At 50.6% G+C, this 20,803-nt stretch overlaps 2 protein-coding genes across 5 annotated transcripts in view; one reads left to right on the forward strand and one right to left on the reverse strand.

The window, feature by feature from the left end:
* Positions 1-8,410, forward strand: part of PTPRN (protein tyrosine phosphatase receptor type N) — a 94,392-nt gene extending 85,982 nt beyond the window's left edge. For all 3 annotated transcript variants that reach the window (XM_075317107.1, XM_075317108.1, XM_075317109.1), the window contains 3 exons: positions 5,664-5,728; positions 6,018-6,091; positions 6,669-8,410. In XM_075317107.1, the coding sequence (XP_075173222.1) occupies positions 5,664-5,728; positions 6,018-6,091; positions 6,669-6,740 (211 nt within the window). In that variant the 3' untranslated portion in view covers positions 6,741-8,410. The remainder of the gene's footprint in view (positions 1-5,663; positions 5,729-6,017; positions 6,092-6,668) is intronic.
* A 3,199-nt stretch (positions 8,411-11,609) lies between these two features.
* DNAJB2 (DnaJ heat shock protein family (Hsp40) member B2) overlaps positions 11,610-20,803 on the reverse strand; it is a 25,109-nt gene continuing 15,915 nt past the window's right edge. The window contains exons 9-11 of one of the 2 annotated variants that reach the window (XM_075317119.1): positions 16,662-16,732; positions 15,573-15,791; positions 11,610-12,060 (exon numbers count right to left, since the gene is read on the reverse strand). In XM_075317119.1, coding sequence (XP_075173234.1) covers positions 12,050-12,060; positions 15,573-15,791; positions 16,662-16,732 — 301 coding nt within the window. In that variant the 3' untranslated portion in view covers positions 11,610-12,049. The other variant, XM_075317118.1, reaches the window with a different exon arrangement.

Here is a 20,803-nt window from a genome sequence, read left to right on the forward strand (position 1 = left end):
TGCTATACTACACCCTGTATATACAGTGCAGGAGCCCGGCTCTGCTATACTACACCCTGTATATACAGTGCAGGTGCCCAGCTCTGCTATACTACACTCTGTATATACACTGCAGGAGCCCGGCTCTGCTATACTACACCCTGTACATACACTGCAGGAGCCCGGCTCTGCTATACTACACCCTGTATATACACTGCAGGAGCCAGGCTCTGCTATACTACACCCTGTATATACACTGCAGGAGCCCGGCTCTGCTATACTACACCCTGTATATACACTGCAGGAGCCCGGCTCTGCTATACTACACCCTGTATAGACAGTGCAGGAGCCCGGCTCTGCTATACTACACCCTGTATATACACTGCAGAAGCCCGGCTCTGCTATACTACACCCTGTATATACACTGCAGGAGCCAGGCTCTGCTATACTACACCCTGTATATACACTGCAGGAGCCCGGCTCTGCTATACTACACCCTGTATATACACTGCAGGAGCCCAGTTCTGCTATACTACACCCTGTATATACACTGCAGGAGCCCGGCTCTGCTATACTACACCCTGTATATACACTGCAGGAGCCCGGCTCTGCTATACTACACCCTGTATATACACTGCAGGAGCCCGGCTCTGCTATACTACACCCTGTATATACACTGCAGGAGCCCGGCTCTGCTATACTACACCCTGTATATACACTGCAGGAGCCCGGCTCTGCTATACTACACCCTGTATACACACTGCAGGAGCCCGGCTCTGCTATACTACACCCTGTATATACACTGCAGGAGCCCGGCTCTGCGATACTACACCCTGTATATACACTGCAGGAGCCCGGCTCTGCTATACTACACCCTGTATATACACTGCAGGAGCCCGGCTCTGCGATACTACACCCTGTATATACACTGCAGGAGCCCGGCTCTGCTATACTACACCCTGTATATACACTGCAGGAGCCCGGCTCTGCGATACTACACCCTGTATATACACTGCAGGAGCCCAGTTCTGCTATACTACACCCTGTATACACACTGCAGGAGCCCGGCTCTGCTATACTACACCCTGTATATACCCTGCAGGAGCCCGGCTCTGCTATACTACACCCTGTATATACACTGCAGGAGCCCGGCTCTGCTATACTACACCCTGTATATACACTGCAGGAGCCCGGCTCTGCTATACTACACCCTGTATAGACAGTGCAGGAGCCCGGCTCTGCTATACTACACCCTGTATATACACTGCAGAAGCCCGGCTCTGCTATACTACACCCTGTATATACACTGCAGGAGCCAGGCTCTGCTATACTACACCCTGTATATACACTGCAGGAGCCCGGCTCTGCTATACTACACCCTGTATATACACTGCAGGAGCCCAGTTCTGCTATACTACACCCTGTATATACACTGCAGGAGCCCGGCTCTGCTATACTACACCCTGTATATACACTGCAGGAGCCCGGCTCTGCTATACTACACCCTGTATACACACTGCAGGAGCCCGGCTCTGCTATACTACACCCTGTATATACACTGCAGGAGCCCGGCTCTGCGATACTACACCCTGTATATACACTGCAGGAGCCCGGCTCTGCTATACTACACCCTGTATATACACTGCAGGAGCCCGGCTCTGCTATACTACACCCTGTATATACACTGCAGGAGCCCGGCTCTGCGATACTACACCCTGTATATACACTGCAGGAGCCCGGCTCTGCTATACTACACCCTGTATATACACTGCAGGAGCCCGGCTCTGCGATACTACACCCTGTATATACACTGCAGGAGCCCAGTTCTGCTATACTACACCCTGTATACACACTGCAGGAGCCCGGCTCTGCTATACTACACCCTGTATATACCCTGCAGGAGCCCGGCTCTGCTATACTACACCCTGTATATACACTGCAGGAGCCCGGCTCTGCTATACTACACCCTGTATATACACTGCAGGAGCACGACTCTGCTATACTACACCCTGTATGTACACTGCAGGAGCCCGGCTCTGCTATACTACACCCTGTATATACACTGCAGGAGCCCGGCTCTGCTATACTACACCCTGTATATACACTGCAGGAGCCCGGCTCTGCTATACTACACCCTGTATATACACTGCAGGAGCCCGGCTCTGCTATACTACACCCTGTATATACACTGCAGGAGCCCGGCTCTGCTATACTACACCCTGTATACACACTGCAGGAGCCCGGCTCTGCTATACTACACCCTGTATATACACTGCAGGAGCCCGGCCCTGCTATACTACACCCTGTATATACACTGCAGGAGCCCGGCTCTGCTATACTACACCCTGTATATACACTGCAGGAGCCCGGCTCTGCTATACTACACCCTGTATGTACACTGCAGGAGCCCGGCTCTGCTATACTACACCCTGTATACACACTGCAGGAGCCCGGCTCTGCTATACTACACCCTGTATATACCCTGCAGGAGCCCGGCTCTGCTATACTACACCCTGTATATACACTGCAGGAGCCCGGCTCTGCTATACTACACCCTATATATACCCTGCAGGAGCCCGGCTCTGCTATACTACACCCTGTACATACACTGCAGGAGCCCGGCTCTGCTATACTACACCCTGTATATACACTGCAGGAGCCCGGCTCTGCTATACTACACCCTGTATATACACTGCAGGAGCCCGGCCCTGCTATACTACACCCTGTATATACACTGCAGGAGCCCGACTCTGCTATACTACACCCTGTATATACACTGCAGGAGCCCGGCTCTGCTATACTACACCCTGTATATACACTGTAGGAGCCCGGCCCTGCTATACTACACCCTGTATACACACTGCAGGAGCCCGGCCCTGCTATACTACACCCTGTATATACACTGCAGGAGCCCGGCTCTGCTATACTACACCCTGTATATACACTGCAGGAGCCCGGCTCTGCTATACTACACCCTGTATATACACTGCAGGAGCCAGGCTCTGCTATACTACACCCTGTATATACACTGTAGGAGCCCGGTCCTGCTATACTACACCCTGTATATACACTGCAGGACCCCGGCTCTGCTATACTACACCCTGTATATACACTGCAGGAGCCCAGTTCTGCTATACTACACCCTGTATATACACTGCAGGAGCCCGGCTCTGCTATACTACACCCTGTATATACACTGCAGGAGCCCGGCCCTGCTATACTACACCCTGTATATACACTGCAGGAGCCCGGCTCTGCTATACTACACCCTGTATATACACTGCAGGAGCCCGGCTCTGCTATACTACACCCTGTATATACACTGCAGGAGCCCGGCTCTGCTATACTACACCCTGTATATACAGTGCAGGAGCCCGGCTCTGCTATACTACACCCTGTATATACAGTGCTGGTGCCCAGCTCTGCTATACTACACCCTGTATATACACTGCAGGAGCCCGGCTCTGCTATACTACACCCTGTATATACACTGCAGGAGCCCGGCTCTGCTATACTACACCCTGTATATACACTGCAGGAGCCCGGCTCTGCTATACTACACCCTATATATACACTGCAGGAGCCCGGCTCTGCTATACTACACCCTGTATATACACTGCAGGAGCCCGGCTCTGCTATACTACACCCTGTATATACACTGCAGGAGCCCGGCTCTGCTATACTACACCCTATATATACACTGCAGGAGCCCGGCTCTGCTATACTACACCCTGTATATACACTGCAGGAGCCCGGCTCTGCTATACTACACCCTGTATATACACTGCAGGAGCCCGGCTCTGCTATACTACACCCTGTATATACACTGCAGGAGCCCGGCTCTGCTATACTACACCCTATATATACACTGCAGGAGCCCGGCTCTGCTATACTACACCCTGTATATACACTGCAGGAGCCCGGCTCTGCTATACTACACCCTGTATATACACTGCAGGAGCCCGGCCCTGCTATACTACACCCTGTATATACACTGCAGGAGCCAGGCTCTGCTATACTACACCCTGTATATACACTGCAGGAGCCCGGCTCTGCTATACTACACCCTGTATATACACTGCAGGAGCCCGGCTCTGCTATACTACACCCTGTATATACACTGCAGGAGCCCGGCTCTGCTATACTACACCCTGTATATACACTGCAGGAGCCCGGCTCTGCTATACTACACCCTGTATATACACTGCAGGAGCCCGGCTCTGCTATACTACACCCTGTACATACACTGCAGGAGCCCGGCTCTGCTATACTACACCCTATATATACACAGTAGGTGCACAGCTCCACTATACTACACCCTGTATATACACTGCAGGAGCCCGGCTCTGCTATACTACACCCTGTATGTACACTGCAGGAGCCCGGCTCTGCTATACTACACCCTGTATATACACTGCAGGAGCCCGGCTCTGCTATACTACACCCTGCATATACACTGCAGGAGCCCGGCTCTGCTATACTACACCCTGTATATACACTGCAGGAGCCCGGCTCTGCTATACTACACCCTGTATATACACTGCAGGAGCCTGGCCCTGCTATACTACACCCTGTATATACACTGCAGGAGCCCGGCCCTGCTATACTACACCCTGTATATACACTGCAGGACCCCGGCTCTGCTATACTACACTCTGTATATACACTGCAGGAGCCCGGCTCTGCTATACTACACCCTGTATATACAGTGCAGGAGCCCAGTTCTGCTATACTACACCCTGTATATACACTGCAGGAGCCCAGTTCTGCTATACTACACCCTGTATATACACTGCAGGAGCCCGGCTCTGCTATACTACACTCTGTATATACACTGCAGGAGCCCGGCTCTGCTATACTACACCCTGTATATACACTGCAGGACCCCGGCTCTGCTATACTACACCCTGTATATACACTGCAGGAGCCCAGTTCTGCTATACTACACCCTGTATATACACTGCAGGAGCCTGGCTCTGCTATACTACACTCTGTATATACACTGCAGGAGCCCGGCTCTGCTATACTACACCCTGTATATACACTGTAGGAGCCCAGTTCTGCTATACTACACCCTGTATATACACTGCAGGAGCCCGGCTCTGCTATACTACACCCTGTATATACACTGCAGGACCCCGGCTCTGCTATACTACACCCTGTATATACACTGCAGGAGCCCAGTTCTGCTATACTACACCCTGTATATACACTGCAGGAGCCTGGCTCTGCTATACTACACTCTGTATATACACTGCAGGAGCCCGGCTCTGCTATACTACACCCTGTATATACACTGCAGGAGCCCGGCTCTGCTATACTACACCCTGTATATACACTGCAGGAGCCCGGCTCTGCTATACTACACCCTGTATATACACTGCAGGAGCCCGGCTCTGCTATACTACACCCTGTATATACACTGCAGGAGCCCAGCTCTGCTATACTACACCCTGTATATACACTGGCAGGAGCCCGGCTCTGCTATACTACACCCTGTATATACACTGCAGGAGCCCGGCCCTGCTATACTATACCCTGTATATACACTGCAGGAGCCCGGCTCTGCTATACTACACCCTGTATATACACTGCAGGTCTGTATACTACACACGGTGCATACACTACAGACACAGTCTATCTATGATACACAGGTAAAGACAATATACATATTTTTCTTCCAGTGATGGAGCTGGGAGGACAGGAACCTACATTCTCGTAGATATGGTTCTGAATCGCATGGCTAAAGGTGAGAGAACATATCTGCAATGTCCGCTGGAAAGTAAGAGCGTCCCCATAAATATTCAGTGTTCATAACAACTGTCGGCTAGCACCTCAGCTACTATATTTCATGTTCCTTTTTCCTACAGCGCCCCTAAAGGTTAATCATGTCATTACAGTATATCTATAATAATTCACAGTCCTCCATCCGCATCTCACACATTTTGGCTTCAGCTAATATGAAGGATGGAATATAAGAAGCAGGGAGGATCCATGATGCTGCAGAGCTTGATATAACCTATGTCTCAATCTTGCAGGAGTTAAGGAGATTGATATTGCTGCATCACTAGAACATGTCCGGGACCAGAGACCAGGGATGGTGCGGACCAAGGTATGCACTTACTATTAGGGGTTAAAGGTCCTTGGGGACACCCTCCACATGAGGCAGGACATGGCTCTTGGGTGACTTGCCAGGAGGGATCATTGACATATAGTAGACATTTTCCACTACTAATGTGAGCCATTTTCTTTTATCCTAACTCTTCCTAACTAACACTTTCCTAATATATTACAGTCATCTATTCTGCTCCTGTAAGCATATCTCTAACAGGATCGTAAATACCTTTATTGTTGTTGTAGCTTTGATCCTTCTGGTCTGGAGACTAGAATCGGACCATCTAAGCAGGACTCACTGGTGGCGGCTGAGAGGAGAGTGAAGAGTGATCTGGGCATTTGTGCCCAGTCTACTCCCACCAGTGACATGCCCTGCTCAGTTGGTCAAGAAGGATCAAAGTGACAACCACAATAAAGGTATTTAGGAGCCTGTTAGAGATCAGCTTACAGGAGCAGAGTAGATAACAGAAGTGTATTAGGAGAGTGTTAGTTAGGAAGAGTTAGGATAAAAGAAAGGGAATCATATTAGTAGTGGAAAACTTTTTTAATGTTAATTCTTTAATCTATCATTCCAGGATCAGTTTGAATTCGCCCTGACGGCGGTGGCCGAGGAAGTCAACGCGATTCTGAAGGCTCTGCCACAATAAACAACTGATAACAGTGGCTCCTACTCCATTTTGTGACCTGGACCTGCCTTATGGAGATGGCAGCTCAATCCGTCCTCAAAATACCCATTTGGTGTTCTCTCTGCTCATCATGCCAGGGAGCCAAGGCTGCCCTTCCATGCCCCTACTGCCTATCTGCCTTTCCAAGCTTTTATCCCAGTACTGCCGGATTTCTTACCCAAAATTTGCTACCTCGTCCCCCATGCTTCAGTCCTAAGCTGCTAGTACCTCATTATTATGTAGTCACGTCTGTTCATGTTTTCCAGCAGCAAATCGATTCTTAGTCTCCTAAGCTCCCTAGGGCGAAATGTTCGAATAACACATATCGTATCTGTAATACAATGTTCCAGAGTACGGTATACCCACCTGTTATCCATAATCTTATTATAAAAAAAGAAATACTTCTGTACATAATATATGGAGTTTAGTAAAGCAGGGTGGAAGCATGTGGAGGAGTGTCGGGAAATTCAGGTCACATATTATGGTCCAGGCCTAGGATGGGGGTAGATATGAGCTAGAAGGGCTCATTATCACTACTTACTCCCAGCATCTTCCAGAAATAAAATATAAATGGAGCGGTGGCTGTAAGAAATCAAAAAAGCTAGCGCAGGATGAAAGTATGGCCGACGAATGCGCCGATACTTGTGCGGTGTCCAGATTCTTGTCCGTAAAGCTTAATCAATGTATAATGAAGGCTTCCTTATTCATATTTTGTTGACATTTCTCTCTCCCTGCTTGCTGTCAGTGAATGGAAATGTACAGTTTGAGAAGTTGATCTCAAGTCCAGATAATCTTTGGTAACTTAAAATCCGTGCAGCCAACCCTCTCCTTCCTGCTGATAGTTTGCTACAGTGTATCAGTGCAGGTAAAATGGTATCAGACTGCAAAACCCCAGGTTAATCAATTCAAGACCCCCCCCCCAATTAAAATAAAAGCAGTGAATACTCACCCCCTCCCACAGCCGCACCCTTCCTGCAGTGTCAGCGCCTCTATTCCTGGAGGTGACATTGTATCACATGGCCACTATTTGGCTGCAGATCACCAATATTCCATCAGGGCAGACGACCGGGAATAGCAGCACCGACACTGCAGGTACGGCGTCACTGCAGGGGCTGAGTATCCAGGGGAGAGTTTATTTTAATTGGGGTCTGGAATTGATTAAACCCCTTTAATGCTTGTCACAGCTGAAGGTTTGTTACAATAGTATCTGGTCCTCTTGATACATTTTACCTGCCCTGATACATTGTAAGAGATATTTGCTGTTGCTGTTTTAGGCTTAAGAAAGCTTCTATCCACTGACAACAATCAGAGATCTTGAATTTAAACACAAAAGAATTGAAGGCAGGAACCCCCGTCGTGTAGTGAGGAGGCGGATCACCGTGACCCGGATCCTCCCCAGTTCTGTCCCGTCCTATATTCTGTGTATCTGAAAATGCTGCATTCTCAGCTGGGGATTGGCATGGGGGTGGCACGTAAGAGACGAGGTAGCCCCATCTCTGCCCAGCCTCACACCGCTCATTCTGTTTTCTATATCATATCGCATCGTACGTCATCACAGAAAAAAAAAATCATTTCTAGAGAAATATAATAGACTTTAATTTTGTATATTGATGTGAATAAAGTAATTGTGTTTTGTTTCTGCAAATGCAAAATATGTCGTCCGTCTTCATTTTCACCTGATCCAAAGAATGGGTTAGATTAGAGAGAATAGAGATCGATGGGCACCAGCCACGCATGGGGGTTGTTATATCAATGAACTTCTAGGGGGAGCTCACTACATACAGATTTATACAGCCACCACTAGAGGGAGCTCACTACATACAGATTATACAGCCACCACTAGAGGGAGCTCACTACATACAGATTATACAGCCACCACTAGAGGGAGCTCACTACATACAGATTATACAGCCACCACTAGAGGGAGCTCACTACATACAGATTATACAGCCACCACTAGAGGGAGCTCACTACATACAGATTTATGCAGCCACCACTAGAGGGCGCTCACTACATACAGATTATACAGCCACCACTAGAGGGAGCTCACTACATACAGATTTATACAGCCACCACTAGAGGGAGCTCACTACATACAGATTTATACAGCCACCACTAGAGGGAGCTCACTACATACAGATTTATACAGACACCACTAGGGAGAGCTCACTACATACAGATTTATACATCCACCACTAGAGGGAGCTCACTACATACAGATTTATACAGCCACCACTAGAGGGAGCTCACTACATACAGATTTATACAGCCACCACTAGAGGGAGCTCACTACATACAGATTTATACAGCCACCACTAGGGGGAGCTCACTACATACAGATTTATACAGCGACCACTAGGGGGAGCTCACTACATACAGATTTATACATCCACCACTAGAGGGAGCTCACTACATACAGATTTATACAGTCACCACTAGAGGGAGCTCACTGCATACATATTTATACAGTCACCACTAGAGGGAGCTCACTACATACCGATTTATACAGCCACCACTAGAGGGAGCTCACTACATACAGATTTATACAGCCACCACTAGAGGGAGCTCACTACATACAGATTTATACAGCCACCACTAGGGGAGCTCACTACATACAGATTTATACAGCCACCACTAGGGGGAGCTCACTACATACAGATTATACAGCCACCACTAGAGGGAGCTCACTACATACAGATTTATACAGTCATCACTAGAGGGAGCTCACTACATACAAATTTATACAGCCACCACTAGAGGGAGCTCACTACATACAGATTTATACAGCCACCACTAGAGCAGCTCACTACATACAGATTTATACAGCTACCACTAGAGAGAGCTCACTACATACAGATTTATACAGCCACCACTAGAGGGAGCTCACTACATACAGATTTATACAGTCACCACTAGAGAGAGCTCACTACATACAGATTTATACAGTCATCACTAGGGGGAGCTCACTACATACAGATTATACAGCCACCACTAGAGGGAGCTCACTACATACAGATTATACAGTCACCACTAGAGGGAGCTCACTACATACAGATTATACAGTCACCACTAGAGGGAGCTCACTACATACAGATTTATACAGCCACCACTAGAGGGAGCTTACTACATACAGATTTATACAGTCATCACTAGGGGGAGCTCACTACATACAGATTATACAGCCACCACTAGAGGGAGCTCACTACATACAGATTATACAGTCACCACTAGAGGGAGCTCACTACATACAGATTATACAGTCACCACTAGAGGGAGCTCACTACATACAGATTTATACAGCCACCACTAGAGGGAGCTCACTACATACAGATTTATACAGTCACCACTAGAGGGAGCTCACTACATACAGATTATACAGTCACCACTAGAGGGAGCTCACTACATACAGATTTATACAGCCACCACTAGAGGGAGCTCACTACATACAGATTTATACATCCACCACTAGAGGGAGCTCACTACATACAGATTCATACAGTTACCACTAGGGGGCGCTCACTACATACAGATTATACAGTCACAACTTGAAAGAGCTCACTACATACAGATTTATACAGATGCCATTGAGTTTATTACTAGCTGTATAAATCCATAAGCAGTGAGCGTCTCTTAATGAGGGCTAGAGGTAGCTTAATGTGTAAAATATGAAAAAAAAAAAAAAAAAGAGAGATACAGATATGTTGTGAATTTAATGGGGTATTCCAAACTCAGACCCATGGCATGTGGGTAACATATGCCATCACTTTGTCTCAGCTTCACTTTATTTTCCTTCATGCTTTGCATGAAACTAATGATGAATGAGCACCACCATGCTCGGTACTAGTCACAAGTACTGAGCACCTGAGCATGGTAGTGCCCGCTCATCACTAGTTACCAGTACTGAGCACCTGAGCATGGTAGTGCCCGCTCATCACTAGTCACAAGTACTGAGCACCCGAGCATGGTAGTGCTCGCTCATCACTAGTTACCAGTACTGAGCACCCGAGCATGGTAGTGCCCGCTCATCACTAGTCACAAGTACTGAGCACCCGAGCATGGTAGTGCCCGGTCATCACTAGTCACAAGTACTGAGCACCCGAGCATGGTAGTGCCCGCTCATCACTAGTCACAACTACCGAGCACCCGAGCATGGTAGTGCCCGGTCATCACTAGTCACAAGTACCGAGCACCCGAGCATGGTAGTGCCCGCTCATCACTAGTCACAAGTACCGAGCACCCGAGCATGGTAGTGCCCGGTCATCACTAGTCACAACTACCGAGCACCCGAGCATGGTAGTGCTGCTCATCACTAGTCACAAGTACCGAGCACCTGAACATGGTAGTGCCTGCTCATCACTAGTTACCAGTGCTGAGCACCCGAGCATGGTAGTGCCCGCTCATCACTAGTTACCAGTGCTGAGCACCCGAGCATGGTAGTGCTGCTCATCACTAGTCACAAGTACCGAGCACCTGAACATGGTAGTGCCGCTCATCACTATTTACATACAAATAAATTAGCACGCCTGCTTTCTTAAAGACACAGCCTGTGGACAGGGGTGGCGCTATGTATGCAGCCATGTCTTTTTATTTCTGTACAATCCCTTTAATATAGTACACTTGGAGAAGTAGCTCTCAGTGGTGGCTGGTCGGTCCCTTGTCTGATTTTCAATATTTTGTGAATCCTGCAGAATTGTATGGACCATCCCACTAGAGGGCAGTGCTGAGCAGCTTTCCATGTATGTAGTGGATCTTGGCAGGATCCAGTGATCCCCTGGGGCATTGGGGGATCCACATACTCATCGTCTCCTGGAGCCTGTGCATATTATTCATCATCATAAGAACACTCGCAGATAATAAAAGGTCAGGTTTAATGTAGCAGGTGGATAATGCACATCCTCAGACGTCCTCATCGCTTGAATTCAGTCTATGATTAATATATTAAATAAAGCAAATAACACGGCACACGCCATCCCGCCGGATATAAATATGCATTACACGCGCAGCCACGCTCTTATCCGTGCATGCTCGTGTGTGTCATGTCCCTTGGGTCCAGCCCCATATGAAATTCACAAGTGCTATCTCCCTCCCATCCGAAAAAAAAAGAGGTTCATTCCAGTGTTGTGCAGAATATGGGAAGAAAGGGGAGAGGGGTCACCAAATCTGTCAGGATGGTAGAGCCCGTACGCCAAACCTGCGCAGTGGAAGGTGCAGTGGTCGGGGGGTTACGCTTGTCTGTGCTCCCCTCGTACCCCCCAGCCAGCGATGGGAACAGCCCTGTATGTCATCCATTCTCAGAACACACCTAGTGAGAAAAGCAAGACATTCAGTAGACAGATCATGGCGCTGCACGTCATCAACAATCAGCACGAGGGGGAGAGGTGCTGCCGAATCCTGGGTGTACGCACAGCCGAGGACGAGCTGCAGGCGGAAAATACCTAGTGGTGGTCCGGTACCAGCCCAAATCCAAACAACTCCCCAATGTACAGGTCACGGGACGCTCCAGACAGGAGATTAGCGTCTGTCAGTCGCACCCTGCGCCGCTTATCTCATGGGGAGTAAAGAATTCAATATATTGAAATCCAACAATTGTCCTCAGGGGAGGTAAGCCGACACCAGGGGTGTAAACCAGCCGCTTATCCCCCTCTCCCTACTGAAAACACATGCACGCTCAGTCAATCTGAGCATGCATAGGTATTGTGCGGGTGCAGAGGAACAGCGAGCAGGTATCGAAGATGAACGGGCAACTTTATCATCAGGACAAATGGAAATCTTAGTCATTGGGATCATAGGTGTCTACAATGGACACGGCCCCATACACTTCAATGAGAAAGAACTTTCTCCAAATGGAACTGTAAGGAATATATGGAGCGGTGCAGCTGCAGAAAAGACAGATGTCCAAATATATGGGGGGACAGATAATCCGCAGCGAAGACAGACCCCTACCAATATCACTGAAGATCTCAGCTACTCTGAGACTCGTCTTATTATTAGCAGAGGGCGAGAAACCAAAAAGATGGAGGCGGCTCCTGGAATTTCACTATTGAGGGTGGACTCAAAACAAGAACGATGGCACAAAACTAAAGCAAAGCCCCTCCAGACGCAACAATTACAGTGTCCGGAATCACAGTCTGGAGGCAGAGACAGTGTGACATTGTATCTTACTTTACATTTGGCAGTTTGAATGGAAACCCGACCCCTGACCCCGGACAGAGCGACAGGAACCGGCCGGAGTGGGAAAAGCGCAGAGATCGGATACACGAGGCAGCTCAAAGATCAGATACACGAGGCAGCGCAGATATCAGATACACGAGGCAGCGCAGAGATCGGATACACGAGGCAGCGCAGATATCAGATACACGAGGCAGCTCAGAGAGAGATCAGATACACGAGGCAGCGCAGAGATCAGATACACGAGGCAGCGCAGAGATCAGATACACGAGGCAGCGCAGAGATCAGATACACGAGGCAGTGCAGAGATCAGATACACGAGGCAGCGCAGAGATCAGATACACGAGGCAGCGCAGAGATCAGATACACGAGGCAGCGCAGAGATCAGATACACGAGGCAGCGCAGAGATCAGATACACGAGGCAGCGCAGAGATCAGATACACGAGGCAGCGCAGAGATCCGATACACGAGGCAGCGCAGAGATCAGATACACGAGGCAGTGCAGAGATCAGATACACGAGGCAGCGCAGAGATCAGATACACGAGGCAGCGCAGAGAGAGATCAGATACACGAGGCAGCGCAGAGATCAGATACACGAGGCACCGCAGAGATCAGATACACGAGGCAGTGCAGAGATCAGATACACGAGGCAGCGCAGAGATCAGATACACGAGGCAGCGCAGAGATCAGATACACGAGGCAGCGCAGAGATCAGATACACGAGGCAGCGCAGAGAGAGATCAGATACACGAGGCAGCGCAGAGAGAGATCAGATTCTCAAAGCAGGAGCAGAGATAGATCAGAAACACGAGGCAGGAGCAGAGAGCCGCTACAGGAGGAAGGAGCACAGAGCCGCTACAGGAGGAAGGAGCACAGAGCCGCTACAGGAGGCAGGAGCACAGAGCCGCTACAGGAGGCAGGAGCACAGAGCCGCTACAGGAGGCAGGAGCACAGAGCCGCTACAGGAGGCAGGAGCACAGATCCGCTACAGGAGGCAGGAGCAGAGATCCGCTACAGGAGGCAGGAGCACAGAGCCGCTACAGGAGGCAGTAGCACAGAGCCGCTACAGGAGGCAGGAGCAGAGATCCGCTACAGGAGGCAGGAGCACAGAGCCGCTACAGGAGGCAGGAGCACAGAGCCGCTACAGGAGGCAGGAGCACAGAGCCGCTACAGGAGGCAGGAGCACAGAGCCGCTACAGGAGGCAGGAGAAGAGATCCGCTACAGGAGGCAGCAGCAGAGCGTAGAAGCTTAGGGAGGGTCCGGGCAGGGACAAGAGTCTGCAGGAGATACTAAGTGAATGCTGAAGTATGAGATGTGCGATGCACATGCCTTCACCATTCCTCGTAGTTCAGCGGTCACATCGCTGCGTCACGGGATGACCAGACACGTTCAGCTTCTCGATAGAAGCGAGTTCAGAGAAGCCGAATGAGACAGGTCGGCTCGTGACTGCAAGTATTCATATCCCACATGTGTGGCGATGACAGCGCCGAGGCGGCACGGGGGGGGGGGGGGGGGGGGTACCAGAGAATCGTGAAGGTTGTGATTCGACAGACTTTTGTCTCAAGCCCTGGACAACCCCTTTAACTGTCTAACTGCTGGAAGAGAGAGAAGGCACTGAAATGCTCTGTAGGATTAACCCTCTAGCAACAGAAGAAGGCACTGCAATGCTTTGCAGGATTAACCCTCTAGCAGCTGGAAGAAGGCACTTCAGTCCTCTGCAGGATTAACCATTTAACTGCTGGAAGAGAGAGTAGGCACCACAATGTGCTCTGTAAAGTTAACCCTATAGCAGAATTGGTAGAAAAGGAAGGCACTGCAAGTTTAACCCTCTACCAGCTGGAACAGAGATAAGGCACTGCAATGCTCTGCAGGATTAACCCTCAAGCAGCTGGAAAAGAGAGAAGGCCCAGCATATTAATCATTTAACTGCAGGAAGAGAGTAGGCACTGTGATGTGCTCTGCAGATTTAACCCTATAGCAGTTGAAAGAAAAAGAAGGCACTGCAAGGCTCAGCAGGTTTAACCCTCTAGGCACCACAATGTGCTCTGCAAGACTAATCCTCTAGCACCTGTAAGAAAAATAAGGCACTGCAATGCTCTGCAGGATTAACCCTCTAGCAGCTGGGAAAAAAATAAGGCACTGCAATGCTCTGCAGGATTAACCCTCTAGCAGCTGGAAAAAATAAGGCACTGCAATGCTCTGCAGGATTAACCCTCTAGCAGCTGGAAAAAAATAAGGCACTGCAATGCTCTGCAGGATTAACCCTTTAGCTGCTGGAAGAGAAAGAACTGCATTAGTTGCTGGAAGGGAAGGCACTGCAAGGGTAAATCCAGATTTCCCACCCTAGGCGATAGATTAAATTAAAAAAAAAATGCACATTCTATGAGAAATAACGAGACCAGAATCACTAGAGAATGTAGCATCCTCTCTTCTTTTTCTCCTCTTTACTTTTGGGGTCCCCCTGTCCCCCTCTACTTTCCTGGACTTTCTCTGTGAGTTCTGCCTGTTCCTCTGCTGTCTCTCTCTGTGGTCGCACATGTTTTGCCTGCTGTCTTGTGCGCTCTGCCCCCTGCTGGTGACTGGGGGGCTCCTCGCACCTCTGCCCCCTTTGCTGTCTCTCTGCTCTCCCTTTACTTCGCACACCTGCTCTGTGCTGCCCGGCGGCTTCCATCTCGGACAGGCTGTACGCCATCGCCAGCTGCAGATCCTCATCCTCATCGTCGCTGTCCAGCACCAGGCAGGTAGGGGGCGCTCTCTGCACGTTGTGTGGGGGCTCCCGGGTCTGGGTTGTTGGCGGCGGTGGAACATTCTTCTGATCCCTTTTGCTTATTTCGAGGGCAAGAGCGAGTTCATCTTCTACTCCTGCAAAATGAATGCACAAAAGGGACAGGGATCTGTAAAGTGCAGGAGGTGTATATATGTGTATATATGTGTATATATCATGTGTATATATGTGTATATATCATGTGAGTATACAGTGGAGACGCTGCAGGGAACCACACACAACTTGTCTATGTCATTTAGGATTTTTGCCTACAATGTCATCTTCCAATGTCAACTTTATGACCCATAGGGATGTTTTGGGGATAATTATGTTCCCGGTAGTATATGTGTCAAGGTAGAATTTTAGGGGTAAAGGGTTCATAGTACAATTTTGGGTAATCCAGGTCTGTTATGGGTTAATATATAATTACCCCGGTGATCTGAGTGCGTTAAAGGTTATCATCTAATATTCCTGGTTAATGGTATTGTCCGCTACATGTTATCTTTTCTGCAATTAGGATTAATATTCTTTGGCGCTTGTTTTAGAATTTATCGCTATAAGGGTCGGAATTTTTGTTGTTATTTTTCATAAAAAAAGTAAAATGAAAATAAATCCGATAAAGAATGATAAAACTTCACCAACCAGTATCCACCACTAGGGGGAGCTCACTCCACTCCTATTGAAATCAATACTTGGCACACAAGTTCCTAACTAAAGAGCTCCCTCTAGTGGTAGTATTGCATTGTTTCACCTTCCATAGTGTATATATAAATGTGTAATATATATAATTATACATACACAATCCTTACACCCCACAATAGGAGACATATATTTCAAAAAAATTGCAAAACTAAGCCATCTATAGGGCCAAGAAAAAAAATCATATTCAGCGCCTCACAAACATCCACACACATTTGCAGCGTTGTCCTTTTATTACAGCCCTGCTCGGGCGGCTTCTCTCTTCTTACCATTCACCCGGATGGACTTCAGCTGCCCGTCCTCCTCCACCTCTTCTCGTTCTACACCATTTTCTACTGTCCTGTAAGAAAGACCATGCAATTAATAACTATCATGTTGATTGGCCATACGCAGGACTCCATCCCCATCATGGTGCGGTGTATGGGGCGGCTCAGGAGCTGTTATACTGGAAGCCCCCTGCGTCTGACAGCAGCATATAAAGGGGTAACAGCAGTTTTTGGAGCAAGTTTTGGTCACTGCTTTTATACGGGAAGCTTCTGAGCCTGATGCCATACACCCGAGCCTACTGCCATACACCCGAGCCTACTGCCATACACCCGAGCCTACTGCCATACACCCGAGCCTACTGCCATACACCCGAGCCTACTGCCATACACCCGAGCCTACTGCCATACACCCGAGCCCGCCGCCATATACCCGAGCCTACTGCCATACACCCGAGCCTACTGCCATACACCCGAGGCCGCCGCCATACACCCGAGCCTACTGCCATACACCCGAGCCTACTGCCATACACCCGAGCCTACTGCCATACACCCGAGCCTACTGCCATACACCCGAGCCTACTGCCATACACCCGAGCCCGCCGCCATACACCCGAGCCCGCCGCCATACACCCGAGCCCGCCGCCATACACCCGAGCCCGCCGCCATACACCCGAGCCTACTGCCATACACCCGAGCCTACTGCCATACACCCGAGCCTACTGCCATACACCCGAGCCTACTGCCATACACCCGAGCCTACTGCCATACACCCGAGCCTACTGCCATACACCCGAGCCTACTGCCATACACCCGAGCCTACTGCCATACACCCGAGCCCGCCGCCATACACCCGAGCCTACTGCCATGCACCCGAGCCTACTGCCATACACCCGAGCCTACTGCCATACACCCGAGCCTACTGCCATACACCCGAGCCCGCCGCCATACACCCGAGCCTACTGCCATACACCCGAGCCTACTGCCATACACCCGAGCCTACTGCCATACACCCAAGCCTACTGCCATACACCCAAGCCTACTGCCATACACCCGAGCCCGCCGCCATACACCCGAGCCTACTGCCATACACCCGAGCCTACTGCCATACACCCGAGCCTACTGCCATACACCCGAGCCTACTGCCATACACCCGAGCCTACTGCCATACACCCGAGCCTACTGTCATACACCCGAGCCTACTGCCATACACCCGAGCCTACTGTCATACACCCGAGCCTACTGCCATACACCCGAGCCTACTGTCATACACCCGAGCCTACTGCCATACACCCGAGCCTACTGTCATACACCCGAGCCTACTGTCATACACCCGAGCCTACTGTCATACACCCGAGCCCGCCGCCATACACCCGAGCCTACTGCCATACACCCGAGCCTACTGCCATACACCCGAGCCTACTGCCATACACCCGAGCCTACTGCCATACACCCGAGCCTACTGCCATACACCCGAGCCTACTGCCATACACCCGAGCCTACTGCCATACACCCGAGCCTACTGCCATACACCCGAGCCCGCCGCCATACACCCGAGCCCGCCGCCATACACCCGAGCCCGCCGCCATACACCCGAGCCTACTGCCATACACCCGAGCCTACTGCCATGCACCCGAGCCTACTGCCATACACCCGAGCCTACTGCCATACACCCGAGCCTACTGCCATACACCCGAGCCTACTGCCATACACCCGAGCCCGCCGCCATACACCCGAGCCTACTGCCATACACCCAAGCCTACTGCCATACACCCGAGCCTACTGCCATACACCCGAGGCTACTGCCATACACCCGAGCCCGCCGCCATACACCCGAGCCTACTGCCATACACCCGAGCCTACTGCCATACACCCGAGCCTACTGCCATACATCCGAGCCTACTGCCATACACCCGAGCCTACTGCCATACACCCGAGCCCGCCGCCATACACCCGAGCCCGCCGCCATACACCCGAGCCCACCGCCATACACCTGAGCCTACTGCCATACACCCGAGCCTACTGCCATACACCCGAGCCCGCCGCCATACACCCGAGCCTACTGCCATACACCCGAGCCTACTGCCATACACCCGAGCCCGCCGCCATACACCCGAGCCCGCCGCCATACACCCGAGCCTACTGCCATACACCTGAGCCTACTGCCATACACCCGAGCCTACTGCCATACACCCGAGCCCGCCGCCATACACCCGAGCTTACTGCCATACACCCGAGCCTACTGCCATACACCCGAGCCTACTGCCATACACCCGAGCCTACTGCCATACACCCGAGCCTACTGCCATACACCCGAGCCTGCCGCCATACACCCGAGCCTACTGCCATGCACCCGAGCCTACTGCCATACACCCGAGCCTACTGCCATACACCCGAGCCTTCTGCCATACACCCGAGCCCGCCGCCATACACCCAAGCCTACTGCCATACACCCGAGCCTACTGTCATACACCCGAGCCCGCCGCCATACACCCGAGCCCGCCGCCATACACCCGAGCCCGCCGCCATACACCCGAGCCTACTGCCATACACCCGAGCCCGCCGCCATACACCCGAGCCCGCCGCCATACACCCGAGCCCGCCGCCATACACCCGAGCCCGCCGCCATACACCCGAGCCCGCCGCCATACACCCGAGCCTACTGCCATACACCCGAGCCTACCGCCATACACCCGAGCCTACTGCCATACACCCGAGCCTACTGCCATACACCCGAGCCTACTGCCATACACCCGAGCCTACTGCCATACACCCAAGCCTACTGCCATACACCCGAGCCCGCCGCCATACACCCGAGCCTACTGCCATACACCCGAGCCTACTGCCATACACCCGAGCCTACTGCCATACACCCGAGCCTACTGCCATACACCCGAGCCTACTGCCATACACCTGAGCCCGCCGCCATACACCCGAGCCTACTGCCATACACCCGAGCCTACTGTCATACACCCGAGCCTACTGCCATACACCCGAGCCTACTGCCATACACCCGAGCCCGCCGCCATACACCCGAGCCTACTGCCATACACCCGAGCCTACTGCCATACACCCGAGCCTACTGCCATACACCCGAGCCCGCCGCCATACACCCGAGCCCGCCGCCATACACCCGAGCCCGCCGCCATACACCCGAGCCTACTGCCATACACCCGAGCCCGCCGCCATACACCCGAGCCTACTGCCATACACCCGAGCCTACTGCCATACACCCGAGCCTACTGCCATACACCCGAGCCTACTGCCATACACCCGAGCCTACTGCCATACACCCGACTCAGTTGCTGTAGCTCTGACCTCAAAGAAATGAAAAAAAAAGAAAAAAGCAAAATGTTATTAGTATCCCGAAATGGTATCAATGAACACTACAGCTTGGCAGGTGATAAAATCAAACTCTTAGGGCTCATGCGCATGTTATGTACTTGCATGCATTTATGCTGTGTATTGCACTGCAGTGTAAATGCATGTGTCCTGCGTCCCCTGCACAATCTATGAAGAATGAGACGTGCGCACGTTGCTTTTATGAACGCAGCAATTTGGATGCAAAAATTTTGACCCAAATCCATGCGTTCATAAAAGCAGCATGTCAATTAATTTGTGCACTATGGATGCAGCTCCCGCTCTGTCTATGGCGGGGGCAGCAGCCATAGCGCATGAAATCGGCTTTTGTTTCTGCAGCGATTTGAAGCGCACATGTGCTGTCAAATTGCTGCAGAATATTCAGACGTTACACAGCAGCGCTATCAACAAAAGCAAAAATTGTAACAAAAAAAAAAATATATGAGTCTCAGATAATGGCAACGCAATTTTTTATTTTAGTATGTTTTCTAAACCACTAAGGCTGAGTTCACACGGCCGGTGATCCTCCATTAGAGCGGATCCGGCAGCGATCCATTCTGCAAACACACCTTTTTTTGTCCGTTTTGAAAAAATTGATTTTTGCAGGATCCTTTTTTTTTTAAACATTGGATTCTATGGAAAACAGATCCATTACCGGATTGCTGGATGTATGATTAGTATTGCATCAGAGCTAAACTGGGGTACAGCGTATGCAGAGGCCGCAGCCACAATGGGGCGCAGGTACCCGAGATGCTCCCCTGCTGCTAATGTACAGGGCCAGGTGCACA

Source organism: Anomaloglossus baeobatrachus, chromosome 7 (genome assembly GCF_048569485.1).
Source record: "Anomaloglossus baeobatrachus isolate aAnoBae1 chromosome 7, aAnoBae1.hap1, whole genome shotgun sequence".
In the NCBI taxonomy this organism is placed as follows: Eukaryota; Metazoa; Chordata; class Amphibia; order Anura; family Aromobatidae; genus Anomaloglossus; species Anomaloglossus baeobatrachus.